Below are 22,515 nucleotides of genomic sequence, written 5' to 3'. Positions count from 1 at the left end.
TAATAATAATAATAATAATAATAATTTGGACCACATATGCCAGTCAGAATGCTGTACTTTAGCACCCTTTGGCCCAAAAAGAGAGAGCAGGTTATAAGTTCTAAGAATGAAGGCAGGCCATAAATGTAAAGGGCGTGTGATGCTCAGTTTTGTGGCCTGCCTGAATTGGAGTTGGCTGTGTGTGGTAATGTTGTAAACAAAATCTGCCCTTCTTCCCTTATGGGGTACCCAAGAGTCCGTATAGAGTCCTTACGTGGGTTCCCTATCGGTAGGAGAAAATAACAGAGGCCAACCAGAGACAAACTTGACATGAGCCAACAGTGTGACGCGGCAGCTAAAAAAGCCAATGCAATTCTGGGCTGCATCAATAGGAGTATAGCATCTAGATCAAGGGAAGTAAAAGTGCCACTGTATTCTGCTCTGGTCAGACCTCACCTGGAGTACTGTGTCCAGTTCTGGGCACCACAGTTCAAGAAGGACACTGACAAACTGGAACGTGTCCAGAGGAGGGCAACCAAAATGGTCAAAGGCCTGGAAACGATGCCTTATGAGGAACGGCTAAGGGAGCTGGGCATGTTTAGCCTGGAGAAGAGGAGGTTAAGGGGTGATATGATAGCCATGTTCAAATATATAAAAGGATGTCACATAGAGGAGGGAGAAAGGTTGTTTTCTGCTGCTCCAGAGAAGCGGACACGGAGCAATGGATCCAAACTACAAGAAAGAAGATTCCACCTAAACATTAGGAAGAACTTCCTGACAGTAAGAGCTGTTTGACAGTGGAATTTGCTGCCAAGGAGTGTGGTGGAGTCTCCTCCTTTGGAGGTCTTTAAGCAGAGGCTTGACAACCATATGTCAGGAGTGCTCTGATGGTGTTTCCTGCTTGGCAGGGGGTTGGACTCGATGGCCCTTGTGGTCTCTTCCAACTCTAGGATTCTATGATTCTATGAATATTGAGAAGCAAAGTGGCTAGTAAGCCTGATCTTTATTAAAGCTGTTGCAACAGGGTCCTCTCTGAGGAGGACCCAGAACAAAGGACTCTATATGGGCTCTTGGATACCCCATAAGGGAAGAAGGGCAGATTTTGTTTACAACAGATGGCGACCACGAAGGGACCAAAAAACTAGTTGCAGCCTGGATACACTTGCCCAATTCAAACTGAGTCCAGTTAGAATTTATATAGCCCTGTGGTTCTCAACTTTTCAAACCCATCTGTGAAAAACCATTCTAAAAAGGGTAATTAGTCAGTTTAGCTCCATAAGGGTCTTTGTGTGTGTGTGATTCTTAGTGACAGAATGGGAGATTGCAAGGAAGGCGTCCCTTTGAAAACCTGAGCAACGGGTGAAGAGAATATGCTGCGTGGACCAGCTCTGCCTGTTGGTGGCGGACAACCCCTCAAGATTGTTGTCGTTGGGACCCAGATGTGCGATTGCGGCTGCAGCCCCTTTTGATTCAAACTCTGTATCTTTCCTAGGACTGCAGCATTTAACTGAGCAACCCATGCACGTAATAAAAGTAAAGGTAAAGGGACCCCTGACCATTAGGTCCAGTTGTGACCGACTCTGGGGTTGCGGCGCTCATCTCGCTTTACTGGCCGAGGGAGCCGGCATACAGCTTCCGGGTCATGTGGCCAGCAGGACTAAGCCGCTTCTGGCGAACCAGAGCAGCGCATGGAAACGCCGTTTACCTTCCCACCGGAGCGGTACCTCTTTATCTACTTGCACTTTGACGTGCATAAGCCCCCCTCCCTTGTCCGTCTAACCAATAGCTGTCGCTTCCTATCAAAAGCCAGGAGTCTCCAGTGTGTGGTGTGTGTGTGTGTGTGTGTGTGTGTGTGTGTGTGAACCTCCTTGCAGACTGAAAATTTAATTAAAATTAGGGAGCGCCTCCCGGGTGCGCTAGGAGGGTTGCAGAGCCTAGTGGTCAGAGCAGGCCGGCCAGAACCCAGTTTGAGTTCCCCATTGCCCCCCCCCCCACGTAGTGAAGCAGAGTCCTGTCTCTGGTAGAGAAAGCGAGGGCCCCGGTGGCCTACAGTGCCCAGCTTCTTTCCACCGCCACCCAGCTCTGGAAGGGCAGTGCAGCCTAGTGGGCATCGCCCGCCAGCCGGAAGCTGGTCCCTGTTGCAAGTCCAGCAATGGCCGCCGCAGCGGCCAGAGTCCTGGTGTCCAGAGACACACCTCCCCACCTCTCTTCAGAGCAGCAGGCAGGTCCCCGACTTGGTGGAGGTGCTTGTTGGAGGTGCGTTGCGGTCCAGATCCCTGGGGGTGGTGCCCTTGGCCCAAGAGACGTTGAGCTCTCCGAAGACGCCCGTCTCGACCATCTCCTCCTGCCAGGGGATGGGGATGTTGCCCGTGGAGAAGTCGTCGTAGAAGGCTTTGTCCGTCTCGTCAAGCACGACGCCCTTCACCGTGGAGAAAGCGCCCACGTCGCCAATGTCTTTGGCGTAGACCACCTTGGGGTCTGGCACGAAGGGGGGCTCCACCAGTCCTGAAGCGGAAGGGGGAAGGGAGTGCGATAGGAATTTGGAGGGCTTAGATATATGGTAATGTTCATAAGTGTACCAACCAAGCCATAGCTGTCAACTTACAGATTTGAAAATAAGGGACCAGCAGCCTCGAAAATAAGGGATCAGCAGCCAAAATAAGGGATTTTAGTCAACCAGCAGCCAAAACGAAGCCTCAAGCGGTGGTTCCCACAGCGCAGCAACCCGGCAAAGGGGATGCAGCAAGGAAAACCACCGTCCCCTCTCCGCTGGGAAGCGCTGAGCAAAGGCGAGTCCCCAGGCAACGCGGCCGATTTGATTGGCACAAGGCATGCAAGCTCCACCCCCCAGTCGTTCTCAGACTCCTTATTGGGTGAGCAACGCAGCCAAGCAACACAGCTGGAGCCTCCCTCCTCCCTGGCCGGCAGGGAGGGAGGGAGAGGAGCTGCTTCCTTTGAAACCCGGGAAATTTAAGGGACATCATCAATAAGGGACAGCAGTGGGACACGGCACTGGGATAAGGGACTGTCCCGCCAAATAAGGGACGGCTGACAGCTATGAACCAAGCACGTACATAGATCAGCACAGGAAGACCGACCTGGAACCATTTTTGATTCCCAAACTGACCAAATGTTTTCCCTGCAAGGAGGGAGGGGGTGGGTCAGGGAGCCTTCCCATTGTCTCAGGAATTGAGTAATCGGCATTTTAATGGGTGACAGACTATCAGGAAAGGCAATCAGGTAACCTGGCAAACAGGAAAAGCAACATTCAAATTTCTGTTTTAGACCACCTTTTCTGTGATGTAGGTATGATGTATCTGGGGGGTGGTCTTGATCTAGGTAAAGGTACAGGGACCCCTGACCATTAGGTCCAGTCGTAGCCGACTCTGGGGTTGCGGCGCTGATCTCGCTTTACAGGCCAAGGGAGCCGGCGTACAGCTTGCAGGTCATGTGGCCAGCATAACTAAGCCGCTTCTGGCGAAACACAGCAGCACACGGAAACGCCATTTACCTTCCTGCCGGAGCGGTACCTATTTATCTACTTGCACTTTGACGTGCTTTCAAACTGCTAGGTTGGCAGGAGCAGGGACTGAGCAACTGAAGCTCACCCCGTCGCGGGGATTCAAACCGCCAACCTTCTGATTGGCAAGTCCTAGACTCTGTGGTTTAACCTACAGTGCCACCCGTGTCCCTGGTCTTGATCTACAGGGTGGCAATTTCAAAAGTATTTATAAGGCCTTGCGTGCCATTTTTCTGGGTCCTCCTCCTTTCCTGCGTGTGAGGGGAGACCCTGTTGCAACAGATCAATAAAGATCAGGCTTACGAGCAGCTTTGCTTTTCAATATTCTCTGGTTGGCCTCTGTTGTTTTCTCCAACCAATGGAGAACCTGCAAAGGACTCTATGTGTCCCCCATAAGGGAATAAGGTCAGATTTTGTTTACAGCACTTAGAAAGCTGGTGCGAGTTCTAATCTAAGCCTATTGCACTTTTAACTCCCGGAAGTTTTAAACCTTGTGCCCTCTGAGACATTTTGGACCACAGCTCCCATCAGTCCTGTGCTAGCGTCATAGCTGTCAACTTACAGATTTGAAAATAAGGGACCAGCAGCCTCGAAAATAAGGGATCAGCAGCCAAAATAAGGGATTTTCAGGGCACAGGTATGTTCAGCTTCTGAGCCCCTCCGAGCCAAAGGCAGAAAGCCCAGCCAGCAGCCAAACGAAGCCTCAAGCGGTGGTTCCCACAGCACAACAACCCGGCAAAGGGGATGCAGCAAGGGAAACCACCATCACCTCTCCGCTGGGAAGCGCTGAGCAAAGGCGAGTCCCCAGGCAACGCGGCCGATTTGATCGGCACAAGGCATGCAAGCTCCACCCCCCAGTCATTCTCAGACTTTTTATTGGGTGAGCAGCGCAGCCCAGCAACACAGTTGGAGCCTCCCTCCTCCCTGGCCGGCAGGGAGGGAGGGAGAGGAGCTGCTTCCTTTGAAACCCGGGAAATTTAAGGGACATCATCAATAAGGGACAGCAGCGGGACACGGCGCTGGGATAAGGGACTTTCCCGCCAAATAAGGGACAGTTGACAGCTATGGCTAGCGTAATGGCTCAGAAGTCGGGTGATCCCACTTAACCCCACCGCAACCGCCTGGCCTGGAGGTCCTTACCTGCCTCGAGGCGGCCCCAGTTTATCTTCTGGAAAACGGGGTGCTTCTTCAACTCTGCACATTCATTGTCCTTGAACCCCAGGCGAGCGGCCGGGTCTTTCATCATCAGCCCCTCGCAGCAGGCCTTGCACTCGGCGCTGAACTTATCCGGGTACGTGACGGGATCGTTCAGGATGCGACGCGTCACTTCCTTGTTCTCTACCTGTGGCAGGAAGGAGAAAGGTGCTGGACCTTGTTCTAAAAAGCTTTTTCTGCCTCCCCATCGCATGCAGAAAGGCAGGAAATCTTTATGCGGCATATAAAATAAACACGCGGTCTCGTTTTTTGTTAATAATAAGTACCATAATATTCGTACCCCTTGGGAATATTAAGGTCCAGTGGTTTTTTCTCTGGGCGTACGCATGCCCCTAAACATTTTGTGAATCTAAGTTTGGCCTCATTGAGGGGCAGTGTTTCTTTTTTTAAAAATAGGCTTTTTATTAAGTTTTCATTTTATATGCACAAACAAAATACACTAATATTTCATATCCTTTTACATCTATCTTTCTTTACTCTCTACAGAGCATTGACTTCCCTCCCTCCCGCAGGTTTTCTTATTTCGATCTCTGAGTTGCTTAGTGATATCTAGACCATGACATAAGATTTATTTCAGCCCTGCTAACGTCTTCAACGTGGGTGGCGCTGTGGGTTAAACCACAGAGCCTAGGACTTGCTGATCAGAAGGTCGGCGGTTCGAATCCCCACGACGGGGTGAGCTCCTGTGCTCGGTCCCAGCTCCTGCCAACCTAGCAGTTCGAAAGCACATCAAAGTGCAAGTAGATAAATAGGTACCGCTCTGGTGGGAAGGGAAACGGCATTTCCATGCGCTGCTCTGGTTCGCCAGAAGCGGCTTAGTCAGGCTGGCCACATGACCCAGAAGCTGTATGCCAGCTCCCTCGGCCAATAAAGCGAGATGAGCGCCGCAACCCCAGAGTTGGCCACGACTGGACCTAATGGTCAGGGGTCCCTTTACCTTTACCTAACGTCTTCAAATTTCTACAGTTCTCACTTATATAGTCCATAAATTTACTCCACTCTTTTTGGAACTTTGTTTCCTCCTGATTGCGGATCCTGTGAGTCAGTTTTGCTAATTCCGCATATTCGACCATCTTCATCTGGTTAGTAATTCCTGTGTTTTCCATTTTTGGGCTATCAAAATTATGGCAGCAGTCGTAGCATACATGAATAATCTTTGATCAACTTTCTTAATATTGAGGGGCAGTATTTCAATATGGTAATGGTAAAGGACCCCTGGACGGTTAAGTCCAGTCAAAGGAGACTATGGGGTTGCGGCGCTCATCTTGCTTTCAGGCCAAGGGAGCCAGCGTTTCTCCACAGACAGCTTTCCGAGTCATGCAGCCGGCAGGACTAAACCGCTTCTGGCGCTTCTGTGACAGAAACCAGAGCGCACGGAAACACCGTTTACCTCCCCGCCACAGTGGTACCTATTTATCTACTTGCACTGGTGTGCTTTCGAACTGCTAGGTTGGCAGGAGCAGGGACCGAGCAACGGGAGCTCACCCCGTCGTGGGGATTCGAACTGCCAACCTTCCGATCGCCAAGCCCAAGAGGCTCAGTGGTTTAGACCACAGCGCCACCTGTGTCCCTAATTCAATATGAGTAGGAAAATGAGAGTACCCCTAAACATTTCTTATATATAGAAAAAAAAAGCACTGTTAAGGTCCCAATGATTATCACACTCTTTGTACGCAGCCAAAATCTTTTTTTCTTTATTACCTAGTAATTCATAGAATCATGGAATTGGAAAGGACCCTGCGAGTCATCTGGTCCAACCCCCAAGAATCTTTTGCCCCATGTGGGATTCGAACCCAGGACCGTGAGATTAAGAGTCTCGATCTCTACTAACCGAGCTTTGCAATAAACTTGGCACCGCTTCTCATTTATGGTGGGAATGCAAGTTGGTGCAAGATTTCTGGAATTTAGCTTTGACGCTAAACGTTACTAAAAGGAGCTATTGTTTGTCATCCAAAATTGATGCTTCCAAATATTTTTGATGACACCGACGTAGGTATGTTGTCAAAAGAATTGATCATGCATCTATGATCTCGGCAGCTCAAATAGTAATTGTGGCTCAACGGAAACAGACCAAAATATTACAGTGGGCGTTTGGCGCCCCTCACTCTGGAATAGAGCAATAATGGGGGGAAACTATGCACGTTTTGAGATTTCGACAACGGCTGCAGACAATTAAAAGATGGTTTGGCATTCCCTTATCACATATACAAGAGGATCATTTTCAATACAAGCCTGGGGAATCTGGAACTAGACTTGATAACTAGAATAATAATCTGCTAATCTGTACTTGGACTTTGCTATTTCAACCCACGTGCGACTGAACTCGTTCTTCGTGCTTGTTTTATAGTTTTGTTTTTCATCTGTTGTTACGATTGTTAGCTCTGTTTTATATACATTACAACATTAAGAAAAATAAACCTTTTTTTGGGGGGGGGGCAAAGATGCTATTGACTAATATCAATAATCTAAGCACCCAAACTTTTTCTCTCCAACTCCTCAGAGGAGAACAAGGTATAATAAGCAATCAATAAAATAAGATCTGTTTTTAGCGTTAGTTCAACTTTTCAAAAGACTTAAATTATCGTCTACCAGTCTTGCTATTGTTGTAACCTCTGTGTAAATGGGTTGCTATATGTCCAGAATTTCCTGGACTTGTCCGGGATTCAAATGTCGAAATTAGCATCTGGGGGAATTTTTGGGAAATCGGCAAAATGTCCGGGTTTTTGCCAACAGAACCAGGAAGTGTGTATTTGAGTATCATTCTCTGCTCGAATTTTAACTTTTGAGCTCAGCAACTTTTGGGCCATTTCCCAAGAAAAGCTCAATAACTTTAGTTTCCGGATTTTTACTCCTTGAAATATGGCAACCCTAACTGCTTTGATTTTCTCTTTTCCACAGTGTATAAATTTGATTTTTATTTTTATTTATTTATTATTAAATATTTTCTTGTTTTACAGAAGTATGTGTAATGTCTCCCGTATTTTTTCCATGTAACATTTTTACAAATCAGTTTCATTTGTTGAGACATAAGGAAGAAAAGGAGTGTATAAATCTGATGCCATAAAATAAAATAAATGCCGTACTTTTTCCCCGCGGCTGCGGAAAGGTCCTTTTGCGGCGACCATCTCGTAGAGGGTTACTCCCAGCGTAAAGTAATCCACGCTCGAGTCGTATTCCTCTCCCTTAAGGAGTTCCGGGGCCATAAACCCTGTAGGGAAAGGAGAGAGGAAGAACCACAGAATCACAGAACTGCGGAGCTGGGACCCCCCCAGCGGTCATCTAGTCCAACCCGCTGTGAAGCAGGAGTCGCAGCTAAATCGCAGGAACTGCAACTGAAGAGGAGGACCATGAATAATCGTGTGCCCACCTGGCGTGCCCGCATAGCCCTTGGTCTTGTCTTTCCCTTCTGCCAGTTCCACCGCCAGGCCCAAATCTGACAGCCGCACGTGCCCTGGATTGGGGGGGGGGAGAGAGAAAAAAGAAGCTGTCATAAGGAACCGATTGAGAGGCTGGGTTCGGCATTTGGAAACGGAAATGAAAAGTTACACTTATTTGGGAATGTTGGAAGCCATCGGCTTGGAGGCCACTCCTGTGGCGGGGAGTTCCGCAGTTTAACCACACATGGAAAATTCCTCGCTTTTACCAGTCCTGGATCTTTCAGTGTGTTGCTTCCATTACCTGCATCATCCAAAAGGACGTTCTCTGGCTTGAGGTCACGGTAGATGATACGGTTTTGATGGAGGTGTTCGAGGCCGCAAATGATCTGAGCCGTGTAGAAGATCGCCCTGGATTCCGAAAAGCCGGGGTTTTTCTCATCGACGTTATAGACGTGGTACCTGGGAAGGGAGGCAAAGCCCCAAATCGAATCCCGTCGGAAGTTTCCGAAACGCGGAATGCCCACAGAGCAAAATATCCACCGGGATATTTTGGTCAGAACTGAATACAGAGGTACCTTGGGTTACATACGCTTCAGGTTACAGACTCTGCTAACCCAGAAATAGTACCTCGGGTTAAGAACTTTGCTTCAGGATGAGAACAGAAATCGCGCCGCGGCAGCTGGAGGCCCCATTAGCTAAAGCGGTACCTCAGGTTAAGAACAGTTTCGGGTTAAGAACGGGCCTCCAGAACAAATTAAGTCTTAACCCGAGGTACCACTGTACAGACTTCCAGAGTTAACACTAAATACATTGCTTCTGGTAAATGAGCCATGGCTAGAGGGCCGTGAAAATTTGTGTCCCTTCCTGTGTACTATCTGAAACGAAAGAGGTGCGCTGGTTTTCAGACTGGGAGCAGCCGCCGAGACCACATAACACCAGTCCTGAAAGACCTACACTGGCTCCCAGGACGTTTCTGAGCACAATTCAAAGTGTTGGTGCTGACCTTGAAAGCCCTAAATGGCCTCAAAGGCCCAGTAGACCTGAAGGAGCGTCTCCACCCCCATCGTTCTGCCCAGACACTGAGGTCCAGCTCCGAGGGCCTTCTGGTGATTCCCTACGTGCGAGAAGCAAAGCTACAGGGAACCAGGCAGAGGGCCTTCTCGGTGGTGGCGCCCGCCCTGCGGAACGCCCTCCCGTCAGATGTCAAGGAAATAAACAACTATCTGACTTTTAGAAGACATCTGAAGGCAGCCCTGTTTAGGGAAGTTTTTAGTGTCTGATGTTTTATTGTATTTTTAATATTTTGTTGGGAGCCGCACAGAGTGGCTGGGGAAACCCAGCCAGATGGGCGGGGTATAAATTATTATTATTATTATTATTATTATTAATAGTGACCCGTACCCTCTGCAATCCTACCCCACTAAGATCTAAGACATGGGTAGGCAAACTAAAGCCCGGGGGCCGGATCTGGCCCAATCGCCTTCTAAATCCGGCCTGCGGACGGTCTGGGAATCAGCGTGTTTTTCCATGAGTAGAATGTGTCCTTTTATTTAAAATGCATCTCTGGGTTATTTGTGGGGCCTGCCTGGTGTTTTTACATAAGTAGAATGTGTCCTTTTATTTAAAAAGCATATCTGGGTTATCTGTGGGGCATAGGAATTCATTCATTTTTTTCACCCAAAATATAGTCCGGCCCCCCACAAGGTCTGGGGGACAGAGGACCGGCCCCCTGCTGAAAAAGTTTGCTGACCCCTGATCTAAGATCTCCGGTGGCAGAATCTGTAAAAATGACCGGCAGTCGGGACAGACGAGGTCTGTGTTGTATCTCTGTGTTAGCCGCACTATAGGCAGAACATCCCGGCCCGGTTTGGAGAGCCCGACCCTGACATTTTTGCCCCGCAAAAGGGTCTCCCACCTGAGGTCTCCTCCGTTCATCAGCGTCATGACAAGGCAGAGGTCATTTTTGGTTTGGAAGGCGTACGCCAGGGTGACGATGAATCGGCTGTGGACTTTGGCGAGAATCCTCTTCTCCACTATTGCACCCTGGAAGAAAACGGGCGAGAGAAAGACGTTTAAATATACTTTTCCAAAAAGCTAGGCTTGGTGGGAGAAGATATTAAGAAGACAGACCAAAGATTATATTTGTATGCAACAACAGCAGCTAGAGTTTTGAGAGCCCCAAAGTGGAAGTCACAGCAGATTCCGACTGTAAGGGAATGGCAGATAAAGTTGGTTGAATACGCTGAAATGGCAAAATTGACACACAAAATTCGCAATCAGGAGGAGACGAAGTACCAAAAAGAATGGAGTAAATTCATGGTTTATATAAGAGAACTGTAGAAATATGAAAACGTTGGCAGGATTGAATTAATTCTTATGTCATGGTGTAATTTTTAATCAGTGAAACTGTGAATTATAGACTGGAATAAGAAAACTTGCGGAAGGGAAGGACGGAAGTCAACGGCTCTATGAAGCATAACGTAGGATATCTGTAACAAGACTTGATGTTTTTGTTGGTTGGTTGTGGTGTTCTTAAATCTCAATAAAAAGCATTTGGGGGAAAAAGAAAACGAGCAAGAAACAGGGGGCGCAGGTCACTGAGGGTGTTGGCACATGTTTTGGCTCAGACTTCAAGTCTTTGTATTATTATTAATTTCTTTTTTATTATTCAAAATTAAAACAAAACATATTATCCAAAAACATATCATCCTTCTTTCCCCCCCATTTCCCCTTCTTCCCGCCACCCTCCCACAAAGGATGCAATATAAATAAAGAAATCTATAAAATAAAATAAATAGATTTCTTTATTTAGATCCCACCCTTTCTCCACACCAGGGCTCAAGGCAGCTTACGGGAATTCAAAAAACAATGCAAATGCAATGCCGAAAGCTAAAAACGTAGAAATCTGTTAAAATGCAGATAATAGCACAGAACTTTTAAAAGCCGTTTTCTTAAAAAAAGAAGAAGAGTCAGTTCCTGCGGGAATAAAAGCATCTTCTCTTGCCAGCAGAAGGACAGCAAGGAGGAAGCCAGTCTGGCTTCTCTTGGAAGGGAGTTCCAAAGTTGTCTAGGAGGAGCCACCACTGAGAAGGCCCCGTCGCACGTCCACACCAAGCAGGCCCTGTGAGGGTGGCGGGACTAAGAGAAGGCCTTCTCCTAGGGACCCCAGAGCCCAGGCGGGTTTGTTGTCCTTCAAATAGTCTGGGCCTCAGCCCCATGTGACCCACAGAATCAGGAGGCAAAGGGGGGTGTTCAACTATTTCCAATAGACTAGCTCCAATGGACTTTGACAGTCACCACTGGGGAAACCCAGCCAGATGGACAGGGGTATACATAATAAAATAATAATAATAATTATTATTATTATTATTATTATTATTATTATTATTATTATTATTAATCATGGCCACTGGGCCCATCACCTCCTGGCAAATAGAAAGGGAAGAAATGGAGGCAGTGAGAGATTTTATTTTCTTGGGCTCCATGATCACTGCAGATGGTGACAGCAGTCACGAAATCATAAGACGCCTGCTGACAAACCAAGACAGCATCTTAAAAAGTAGAGACATCACCTTGCCAACAAAGGTCCGTACAGTTAAAGCTCTGGTTTTCCCAGTAGTGATGTATGGAAGTGAGAGCTGGACCATAAAGAAGGCTGATCGCCGAAGAATGGATGCTTTTGAATTCTGGTGCTGGAGGAGACTCTGGAGAGTCCCATGGACTGCAGGAAGATCAAACCTCTCCATTCTGAAGGAAATCAGCCCTCAGTGCTCACTGGAAGGACAGATCCTGAAGCTGAGGCTCCAAGACTTTGGCCACCTCATGAGAAGAGAAGACTCCCTGGAAAGATGTTGGGGAAGATGGAGGGCGCAAGGAGAAGGGGACGACAGAGGACGAGATGGTGGGACAGTGTTCTCGAAGCTACCAACATGAGTCTGACCAAACTGCGGGAGGCAGTGGAAGACAGGAGTGCCTGGTGTGCTCTGGTCCAGGGGCCACGACGAGTCGGACACGACTAAACGACTAAACAACAATGATTAATTATTCTTCCACAGCTGGAAGAGGTAGCTTCCATAATTTTAATCTGCTTCTGCCACTCACGGGGCGGCGAGACCAGAGTCATCTGAAACCGCCAAATGCTGGGAATTCAACATGGACCCCATTGGAATAGGGGTCTATTGGCAGAAGACAAGGGAGGCCAACAGTAGGTGGCGCCAGAGCAGAGCCAACTCGTTCTAGTTTTGGCCCCAGCTTTGCTAAATTCTACAAGGGCAACCCTGAGACGAAGGAAGAGAGAGTTGAAACAGCTGGGCAGGTGAATTAAGGAGAGGGAGGTGGGGGCTGGCTGAAGCACCTTAAGGTCTAGAAACTTGCTTTTGTTTAAGCAAGCAAGTTGAGAATGCTGAATTTGGAACTGTGTCCACAGAATTAGGGACTACACATAGCCAGGGAAGCTGGCCAGAGCTGATAAGAGCTGCAGTCAGATCACCCGGAGGGCACCTGGTTGGAGACAGCAGCCATTCTTTTTCCCAGCCTCTTCGCTGAATGCAAATCAAGCCAAATATGGCATATTTAGGCAAAGGCAATGTCCTTCCCTCACTCCTCCTGCCACCCCTAAAGTTGCCACCAAGCTTGCCATTCCTTAAAGCAGAACGTTCTTCAGAGCAGGGGAAGGTAATGAAACAGCGCCACCTGCTGACAGTTAGTGGCAGCACCCCAGCAATCCTCTTCAACGCACTTTGGTGCTGTTCAACTAGTTCCAATGCACTTTGACACCCACAACTAGAGTAGCTGTGTTGTGGGAGGGCGAGAACTACAATTCCTAGGATTTGGGGGGGGGGGGACTCAGTGCATGCGACACTGAACGCTGCTTAAACATTCAAAGAGTGCTTTAAACGTATTACCCGTGTTTGCAATTTGCATAATTTGTTAATTCATTTGCAAAAAGGAAGCCTTTTTTGCATGAAAATAACCCTGGAAAGTTTTCTGCTGGGGCTGCACACTTGGGTGAACTGCGGGTTAGGAAGACGGTCCAGTGCCACTTTGCAGATGGTCACCTGTCAATCATTCACAACCCAGGATCTGTTCTGGGGTGGCTGGTTCCTCTTTCTCCTGCTGCAATGCTGTCTTTTTTGTTGTTGTTGTGAACTGCCATCAGATCTATGGGTGTCTATGGGCACCGCTTGATGGAGCAAGGGTCATGGGTTCGAGTTTCGCACTGGGCAAAAGGGGACCCTCGTGGCCCCTTCCGATTCGACAGTTCCACGGTTCCTATCTCACACACCACCCTCCCCGCCGCGAAACCACTGACGCTGATGTTCTCTGACACCTCTTTCGCCAGATCTGCCATCGCGGCCAGCAAGCGGCTAAACGGCAAGCTTCTTTACGGGGGAATAATTGGCCCCGGTGGGGATTAAGGTGGCTAATTTGCTTCATCTGAAAATAATCCCGGGATGGGAAGCAGGCCGGTTCGCCTGAGAGAGGGAGACACGGTTGTCGTGAGCCGGCCGCGCACGTGGATCAGCCAGTGCTGAACTGATATTACCCTTGCTGGTACCTTTCCCGGGAAAATCAGAGGCTCACTATGTCAGGTTCCTATTGGAAGACCGGACAAACGCTAGAACATTAGCAGTGGCGAAGTTTTTATCGGTGGTTGCAAGAACCAATGATCCCTATATTCTGAACAAAATGCTTGTTTAACCTGCAGGTGGGCTGTATGAATTGTGTATTGCTTTGTAACAATTTGTTGGGTCTCTGGAGTGTAATAAAGATTGATATGATTACCGTATTTTTCGCTCTATAACACGCACCCGACCATAACACGCACGTAGTTTCTAGAGGAGGAAAATCCGTAGGCATGCCACCCGTAGGCATTCCCTCCATAACACGCACAGACATTTTCTCTTACTTTTTAGGAGGAAAAAAGTGAGTGTTATGGTGCAAAAAATACGGTATATAGGTAAAGGTAAAGGGACCCCTGACCATTAGGTCCAGTCTTGGCCGACTCTGGGTTTGCGGCGCTCATCTCGCTTTATTGGCCGAGGGAGCCGGCATACAGCTTCCGGGTCATGTGGCCAGCATGACCAAGCCGCTTCTGGCGAACCAGAGCAGCGCACGGAAACGCCGTTTACCTTCCCGCCGGAGTGGTACCTATTTATCTACTTGCACTTTTGAGGTGCTTTCGAACTGCTAGGTTTGCAGGAGCAGGGACCGAGCAACGGGAGCTCACCCCGTCGCGGGGATTCGAACCGCCAGCCTTCTGATCGGCAAGTCCTAGACTCTGTGGTTTAACCCACAGCGGCACCCATGTATATATATGATTATCTATTCAACACAAAAAAGTGTCAATTTGTTGTTGACAATGGACAGCTGGACATATAAAGGGCCCCATTACCTTCAGGAGCCTAGGGCCTTGTCAAACCTAAATCCGGTCCCGTAATGGCACCGCCTAGCCAAAAACTGCTCTCGCACTTTTTCACAATTGGCTGCACGATGTGACAAAAACAATTATGCATTTTGGGGCTGCAGCTCTGCAGCGGAGCAGTTTGATTCCTTCTCCTTCCTCGGAGAAGGAGGTTGGACGGCCATCTGCCCTGGCTGCTTTAGCTGAGATTCCTGCATTGACGGGGGGTTAGACTAGATGATCGCTGGGGTTCCCTTTGAACTGAAGTTCTACGATTCTATGGTTTCCAGCCTCGCCTGGTAGGGCTGGGGCAACATCCTGCCTGAAACCCAGTACCCCAGTAGCCTTGGAGGCAGTCTATGCCTCTGAATGGCGGTTGGAGGATGGATGGCGGCTAACAGATTGAGATTGAATCCTGACAAGACAGAAGTACTGTTTCTGGGGGACAGGAGGCAGGCTGGTGTGGAGGACTCCCTGGTCCTGAATGGGGTAACTGTGCCCCCGAAGGACCAGGTGCGCAGCCTGGGAGCCATTCTGGATTCACAGCTGTCCATGGAGGCGCAGGTCAGTTCTGTGTCCAGGGCAGCTGTTTACCAGCTCCATCTGGTACGCAGGATGAGACCCTACCTGCCCGCAGACTGTCCGGCCAGATTGGTGCATGCTCTAGTTATCTCTCGCTCGGACTACTGCAATGCACTCTACGTGGGGCTACCTTTGAAGGTGACCCGGAAACTACAACTAATCCAGAATGCGGCAGCTAGACTGGTGACTGGGAGTGGCCGCCGGGACCACATAACACCGGTCTTGAAAGACCTACATTGGCTCCCAGTACGTTTCCGAGCACAATTCAAAGTGTTGGTGTTGACCTTGAAAGCCCTAAACGGCCTCAAAGGCCCAGAAGACCTGAAGGAGCGTCTCCACCCCCATTGTTCTGCCCGGACACTGAGGTCCAACTCTGAGGGCCTTCTGGTGGTTCCCTCACTGCGAGAAGCCAAGTTACAGGGAACCAGGCAGAGGGCTTTCTTGGTGGTGGCGCCCTCCCTGTGGAACACCCTCCCATCACATGTCAAGGAAATAAGCAACTACCAGAGTTTTAGAAGACATCTGAAGGCAGCCCTGTTTAGGTAAGCTTTTAATGTTTGATGTGTTATAGTATGTTAATATTTTTTTGGAAGCTGCCCAGAGTGGCTGGGGAGGCCCAGCCAGATGGGCGGGGTATAAATATTATTATTATTATTATTATTATTATTATTATTATTATTATTATTATTATTATTATTATTCCAGCGATTCACAGTAAGGGAGAGCGACTCCTGAACTCGAGACCCGCTTGCAGGCTTCTCACTGGGGGGTCTGGGGGGCCTCGGTGAGGACAAGATGCTGGAACAGACAGGGATCAGGCCTGATCTAGTCAAAGGGCTCTGCTGTCCTCACGTACTGCCTCTCAGCCTGGTCTACCTTGAAGGGTTGTTATTAGGATAAAATCAGAGGAAGAACACTCTTGGCTCCGAGTTCTTGGGAGGAATAATGATATCACACGAGCATATTTTCTTTTCTTGTGATTTTGTCATTTATGCCCAAAGACAATTACAGTGGTGCCTCGCAAGACGAAAAGAATCCGTTCTGTGATTCTCTTCGTCTAGCGGTTTTTTCGTCTTGCGAAGCAAGCCCATTGACGGATTAGCGCTATTAGTGGCTTTTAGCGGCTTATCTGCTGATCGGATCAGCTGATAAGCGGCTTAGCGGCTTAGAAAAGGGGGGGGGAACCCCGCAGGAACTCGCAAGACATTTTCGTCTTGCGAAGCAAGCCCATAGGAGATTCGTTTTGCGAAGCACCTCCAAAACGGAAAACTCTTTCGTCTAGCGAGTTTTCCGTCTTGCGAGGCATTCGTCTTGCGGGGCACCACTGTATTAGAAGCCTTACAACTCAATAGGCTGAATTCTATGCCACCAACGGTTCAGAACCTGTTTTCGGACAGGAACGATCAAATTACTTTAATAGTGGCTGAATTTTTGAGTGCTGTCCACGTAGAAAGACTGGGCCATTATAAAGAGATTTAGTGGTTCTTAACTGATCGGTGATGGGGTAGTGTTATATTGTATTATTTACGCAAATTGATTTCCCCCGGAGTTAAAGATCTGACTGGGACAAACCTTGTTATGCTGAGCTCGTATTTTGCACAATTTGTATACTGCGTCTGTTTGATAATGTGTGGTTTGCTATGCCTAATAAAGGACATTTGATTGGAATGATATCACACGCAACATCACACACGTTTCTGGTCCATTAATTCCTCGCCTCTTCTCTCATTCCTGCATCTTTCCAGAACCTTCTTGAATTGAGGTCTGGGGTTGAGCAGTGGAAGGTGAAGGAGAATATCAAAGTGGGTTTCAACATGTTTTTAATTTATTATTGATTGATTGGATGAATTTATATACTGCCCTATACCTGGTGGTCTCAGGGCTGTTATTGCTGGTGTTAATTTTTTTTAAAAAAATGTTTAAATGGTTGCTTTTAACTGTTTTCACCAATAATGTTATTTATTTTATTCTTGCAAGCCGGGGTGGACTTTGGTAATACAGTGCCCTGAGCAAGGACAACATTTGGCAGCCCCACCCTAAATATTTCTTATTTTCCTAATGATTCCTTTGGGTACAGTTGTTGTTTTTTATACATCTTCTGAGTAAGTACCCATATAAATATGGCGTTGTTGTTTTGCAACCCCTCGACCGCCCTGGGTTCAAGGGTGCCAGCCAGCCAGTCCCAAACCCCACCTTGCTGATTGCTCCCCACAACCAGAATGGTTGGGAGTGGCCCAAAATGCTTATATAGGGCTCTCAGCCAATCAGAAGGCTGGATGCCTGGGAGCCAATCAGCTTCAAGGGCCTTAAGGAAAGACCCCCATTGCTTTCTTTGCTTCTCAGTGGTTCAAGAAATGACTCAAAATGGGCAAAAAGAAGCAGATATTAGGCTGTGAATTTTGTACCCACTTCCTGCCTGCAGAAAAAGGATTAACCATTAGACCACCTGACCATTAGACACACCTAGTTTTTATAGGAGGAAAACAAGAAAAAATATATTCTGAACGAAACAGTGGATGTATGATTTTTGTGGTTCATGCTGAGGCCACAGATATGTGATTTGACAGTGAGTTTGGGGTAGCCCAATGCAAAAATTATGAATTCTGGTGCTGGAGGAGACTCTTGAGAGTCCCATAGACTGCAAGATGATCAAACCTCTCCATTCGGAAGGAAATCAGCCCTGAGTGCTCCCTGGAAGGACAGATCCTGAAGCTGAGGCTCCAAGACTTTGGCCACCTCCTGAGAAGAGAAGACTCCCTGGAAAAGACCCTGATGTTGGGAAAGATGGAGGGCACAAGGAGAAGGGGACCACGGAGGATGAGATGGTGGGACAGTGTTCTCGAAGCTGCCAGCATGAGTTTGACCAAACTGCGGGAGGCAGTGGAAGACAGGAGTGCCTGGCGTGCTCTGGTCCAGGGGGCCACGAAGAGTCGGACACGACTAAACAACAACAACAATGCAAAAAATCCTGAGGATCCATGTGGATCCGTGCTTTGTAACCACGTTTCTGCACCATTGCGGCCCTAGGAAACAGTGGGTGTGTGATTTTTTGGGTGCAGGCTGAAGCCATGGACATGCTATGTGACCCGATGGTGAATTTGCGGTGACCCAATGCAAAAATCCTGAGGATCCATGGGCTTTTACGTCCCCCCTCCCAGGCAGCCTCCACTAGCCTCCCTTATCTCTCTTGTGATCCCACCGATCAGCTGCTTCCTTTCAACACTCCCTTCCCTCTTGTTTGCCTTAGTGTCTTTTCCTTAGCTGGAGCAGTTTTCTGCTCCTCCTTTTCTTCCCATTTCTCCCCTTGTTGCTTTAGTCTTCCTGCCTCCTCTCCTTGCAAGTTTGCTGTCTTTACCTCCCCCCTCCCAGGCAGCCTCCTTTATCTCTAGCCTCCCTTATCTCACTTCTGATGGCTTGCGATCAGCGGCTTTGTTTCAACACCCCCTCCCCTCTTTCAAAAAAACCAGAGCATGATCCACTTTTTGCCCCTGAGCAATTCAGCTCCAGGGACCACACATTCGCTCCATAAGATGCGCAGACATTTCCCCTTACTTTTTAGGAAGAAAAACGTGCGTCTTATGGAGCAAAAAATACGGTATCGTCCTTTTCTGACTTCACCTGCATGCTTTCAAGGTGATAGTACCCTCCCCGCTGCCTGAATTCGAAGGTAGGTGGCCTTGAGGCGACCTCACGACTATATTCACACAACCAAGTGCAACTGCAGGACCCTGGAGTAGGTTTGTGGCAGGGATTTTTGCACTGAAGGAGGACGGGGAGAAAGAGCTCAGTTGGCAGAGCACAAGACACTTAATCTCAGGGCTGCGGTTTCACGCCTCGCATTGGGTGAAAGATTCTTGCATTGCAGGGGGTTGGACTAGATGACCCCGGGGAACCCCTTCCAATTCTACGATTCTGAGATAAGGTGTTAGGGTGGCATACTAAAGAAGAAGAGCTGGACCATCAAGAAGGCTGATCGCCGAAGAATGGATGCTTTTGAATTCTGGTGCTGGAGGAGACTCTGGAGAGTCCCATGGACTGCAAGAAGATCACACCTCTCCATTCTGAAGGAAATCAGCCCTGAGTGCTCACTGGAAGGACAGATCCCGAAGCTGAGGCTCCAAGACTTTGGCCACCTCATGAGAAGAGAAGACTCCCTGGAAAAGACCCTGATGTTGGGAAAGATGGAGGGCACAAGGAGAAGGGGATGACAGAGGATCAGAAGGTTGGACAGCGCTCCTGACACTATGTAATTTTAAAAATATGTTGCAAGCAGCCTTTGGCATGGTTTTAACTTTGGAAACCACAGAGCCTAAGGCTTGCCGATCGGAAGGTCGGCGGTTCGAATCCCCGCGAAAGGGTGAGCTCTCGTTGCTCGGTCCCTGCTCCTGCCCACCTAGCAGTTCAAAAGCATGAAGTGCAAGTAGATAAATAGGTACAGCTCCGGCGGGAAGGTAAACTGTGTTTCCGTGCGCTGCTCTGGTTCGCCAGAAGCAGCTCAGTCATGCTGGCCACATGACCCAGAAGCTGTACGCCGGCTCCCTCGGCCAATATGAGTGCTGCAATCCCAGAGTCGTCCGTGACTGGACCTAATGGTCAGGGGTCCCTTTACCTTTAACTTTGGAAAGGCGACATGCAAATAAATGATTGATTGATTGATTGATTGAGCGCTGTTAAACAGGAGGGGTATGAGGGCATTTGTGTGTCAATATCTAAGGTGTAGTGGTTAGTAAAGTGGCCAACCTCAACATTTACTTCTCTTATTATATCTCTTATTAACTCTAAGGCCACCAGGAACATCTCTTGTTTACTCTAAGGCCACCAGGAACATCTCTTATTTACTCTAAGGTCACCAGGAACAACTCTAAGTTACTCTAAGGCAACCAGGAACATCTCTAATTTACTCTAAGGCCACCAGGAACATCTCTTGTTTACTCTATTAGGCCACCAGGAACATCTCTTATTTACTCTCTAAGGCCACCAAGAACATCTTCCACCCCGGATCCCTCCTCACCTCGTATCCCTTGCGCTTCTTTAGCCTCTTCTTGTTGAGGCGCTTGTTGGCGTACATTTTGCCGGTGGCCTTCATCTGGCAGGCGCACACCTCCCCGAACCCCCCTTTGCCCAGCACTCGGAAGTCCATGAACCACTCGTCCGTCACGCTCTGGGCCTCCAGCCACTTGAACTGGAGGAAGCGGTAGAAGAAGAGGCTCTCCTTGTAGGGGGCGAAGGCCTTCTCCTCCAGGTGTTTGAGCAGCTGCTTCTCGGACTCTTTGAAGAGGTCTCCGTGGCTGTGCTTGCTGTCCTCCTTGACCCGCATGATGGCCTTCTCCTCCAGGAAGGAGCAGAACTCCTTCGAGGCTGAGTCGAAGTACTTGTTGATGGTCACCTGGGCGGTGGAGCCCCTCATGGCCTCCTCAGATGTGTTGTACTCCTCAATGCTCTCCCACAGTCCCGCCGCTGCCATGAACTGGGGCGTGTCGTCCAGGAACTGCTGGAAGATCCTCTTCCCGATGGGCTGCCTCAGGCAGATGAATTTGAAGTCCAGGTCCAAGGTGTCTTTGAGATGCTCGCATTGTGTGATGTGCGGCAACTTCAGCTTGGCTCGCATCTTCTTGTCGCGCCCCGAGGACGGGCCACCGTCGCCCCGAGCCGACACGTAGGCCGAATTGGCCACCACCGTCTCCAGGCCTCCGATATCCATGGCGGCTTCGCGTCACCTAGCAAGGCAAGAAGAGAGGGTGAATTCCAGACCCTCCAATTTTTACGATACGATATATTTATTGTCATTGTCCTATACAGAACAATGGAATTGAAAACTCTGCATAATACATTCAAAACCCCCTAAAGGCTCTGAAACCCCATTTTAAAATACAATATACTCCTATAGAGACTCCTTATACGGTGGGACCTCGGGTTACAGACGCTTCAGGTTACAGACACTTCAGGTTACAGACTCCGCTAACCCAGAAATAGTGCTTCAGGTTAAGAACTTTGCTTCAGGATAAGAACAGAAATCATGCTCTGGCAGCGCGGCGGCAGTGGAAGGCCCCATTAGCTAAAGTGGTGCTTCAGGTTAAGAACAGTTTCAGGTTAAGAATGGACCTCCAGAACGAATTAAGTACTTAACCCGAGGTACCACTGCACTGTGTTTAAAAGGGACGTGGGTGGCGCTGTGGGTTAAACCACAGAGCCTAGGACTTTTCCGATCAGAAGGTCGGTGGTTTGAATCCCCGCAACGGGGTGAGCTCCCATTGATCAGTCCCTGCTCCTGCCAACCTAGCAGTTCGAAAGCACGTCAAAGTGTAAGTAGATAAATAGGTACCACTCTGGCGGGAAGGTAAACGGCGTTTCCATGAGCTGCTCTGGTTTGCCAGAAGCGGCTTAGTCCTGCTGGCCACATGACCCGGAAGCTGTACACCGGCTCCCTCGGCCAGTAAAGCGAGATGAGCGCCGCAACCCCAGAGTTGGCCACGACTGGACCTAATGGTCAGGGATCCCTTTACCTTTACTTTACACTGCGTTTAAAGCCAGAATCGCATTTGGGTAGAAACTGTTTCTCAGGCGGCTAGTCCTGGTCTTTATAACTCTGTCCCTTCTTCCAGAAGGCAGAAGCTGAAAGAGATCATTCTGGGGTGCGCACTATCCTGCGCTATCTCTACAGCTTTCTTATAGCACCTGGAAGCATAGATTTGATCCAAGGTGGGAAGAGTGCACCCAGTTATTCTCTCCGCAGTCTTTACAACCCTGGACAGCGTTGTTTTTCCCCTGACCGTGCAAGTCCCAAACCACACACACAGACCATAAGTTAATACACTCTCCAAAGTGCAATGGTAGAATGCCATCAACAGGTCCTTTGAGAGATTGTTTTTCCGGAGGATTCTCAGAAAATATAACCTCTGCTGTGCTCTCTTCATCGGGTCTTTGCTGTTTTCTCCCCAGGTTAGGTCATCTCTCAACTCCATTCCCAGAAACTGAAACACCGAGACCTGTTCCACGCACTTCCCCTCAGTAATGTGGCTGAATATTCAATTTACATTTCCTAAAGTCCACAATAATCTATTTTGTTTTCTTTAAGTTAAGGAGTAAGTTGTTTTCCTGCACCACTCTCCCAACTGCTTAACTTACTTCCTATAGGCCGCCTCCCCCTCTCCAGCCACGATTAAACCAACCACCGTTGTATTATCTGCAAACTTAATGATCTTAATACTGGGGTATTTGGGGGCACAGTCAGCTGTATAGAGCGTATATAATAGCGGGCTCAACACGCAGCCTTGTGGCGTCCCCGAATTCATGATGAGATCCGCAGAGACGTGGGAACCCAACCTGACCCTTAGGGAACGGTTTGATAGAAAATCTAATATCCACAAACACGGTGGAAGTCCCAGGTCTAATAATTTGGGCACCAATCTATGCAGAAGAATAGTATTAAATGCAGAACT

At 48.5% G+C, this 22,515-nt stretch overlaps 1 protein-coding gene across 1 annotated transcript in view; it reads right to left on the bottom strand.

Annotated features, from left to right (window-relative positions):
- GRK1 (G protein-coupled receptor kinase 1) overlaps window positions 1-22,159 on the bottom strand; it is a 101,770-nt gene extending 79,611 nt beyond the window's left edge. The window contains exons 1-8 of the mRNA XM_083472697.1: window positions 21,971-22,159; window positions 20,088-20,793; window positions 10,007-10,134; window positions 8,393-8,550; window positions 8,082-8,165; window positions 7,798-7,922; window positions 4,640-4,841; window positions 1,529-2,484 (exon numbers count right to left, since the gene is read on the bottom strand). Coding sequence (XP_083328823.1) covers window positions 2,189-2,484; window positions 4,640-4,841; window positions 7,798-7,922; window positions 8,082-8,165; window positions 8,393-8,550; window positions 10,007-10,134; window positions 20,088-20,777 — 1,683 coding nt within the window. The 5' untranslated portion in view covers window positions 20,778-20,793; window positions 21,971-22,159 and the 3' untranslated portion in view covers window positions 1,529-2,188. The remainder of the gene's footprint in view (window positions 1-1,528; window positions 2,485-4,639; window positions 4,842-7,797; window positions 7,923-8,081; window positions 8,166-8,392; window positions 8,551-10,006; window positions 10,135-20,087; window positions 20,794-21,970) is intronic.
- Window positions 22,160-22,515: the final 356 nt, after the last annotated feature.

This window comes from Podarcis liolepis (genome assembly GCF_965112155.1).
Source record: "Podarcis liolepis genome assembly, chromosome: 13".
Lineage (NCBI taxonomy): Eukaryota > Metazoa > Chordata > Lepidosauria > Squamata > Lacertidae > Podarcis > Podarcis liolepis.
This window is presented reverse-complemented; position numbering and strand designations above follow the sequence as displayed.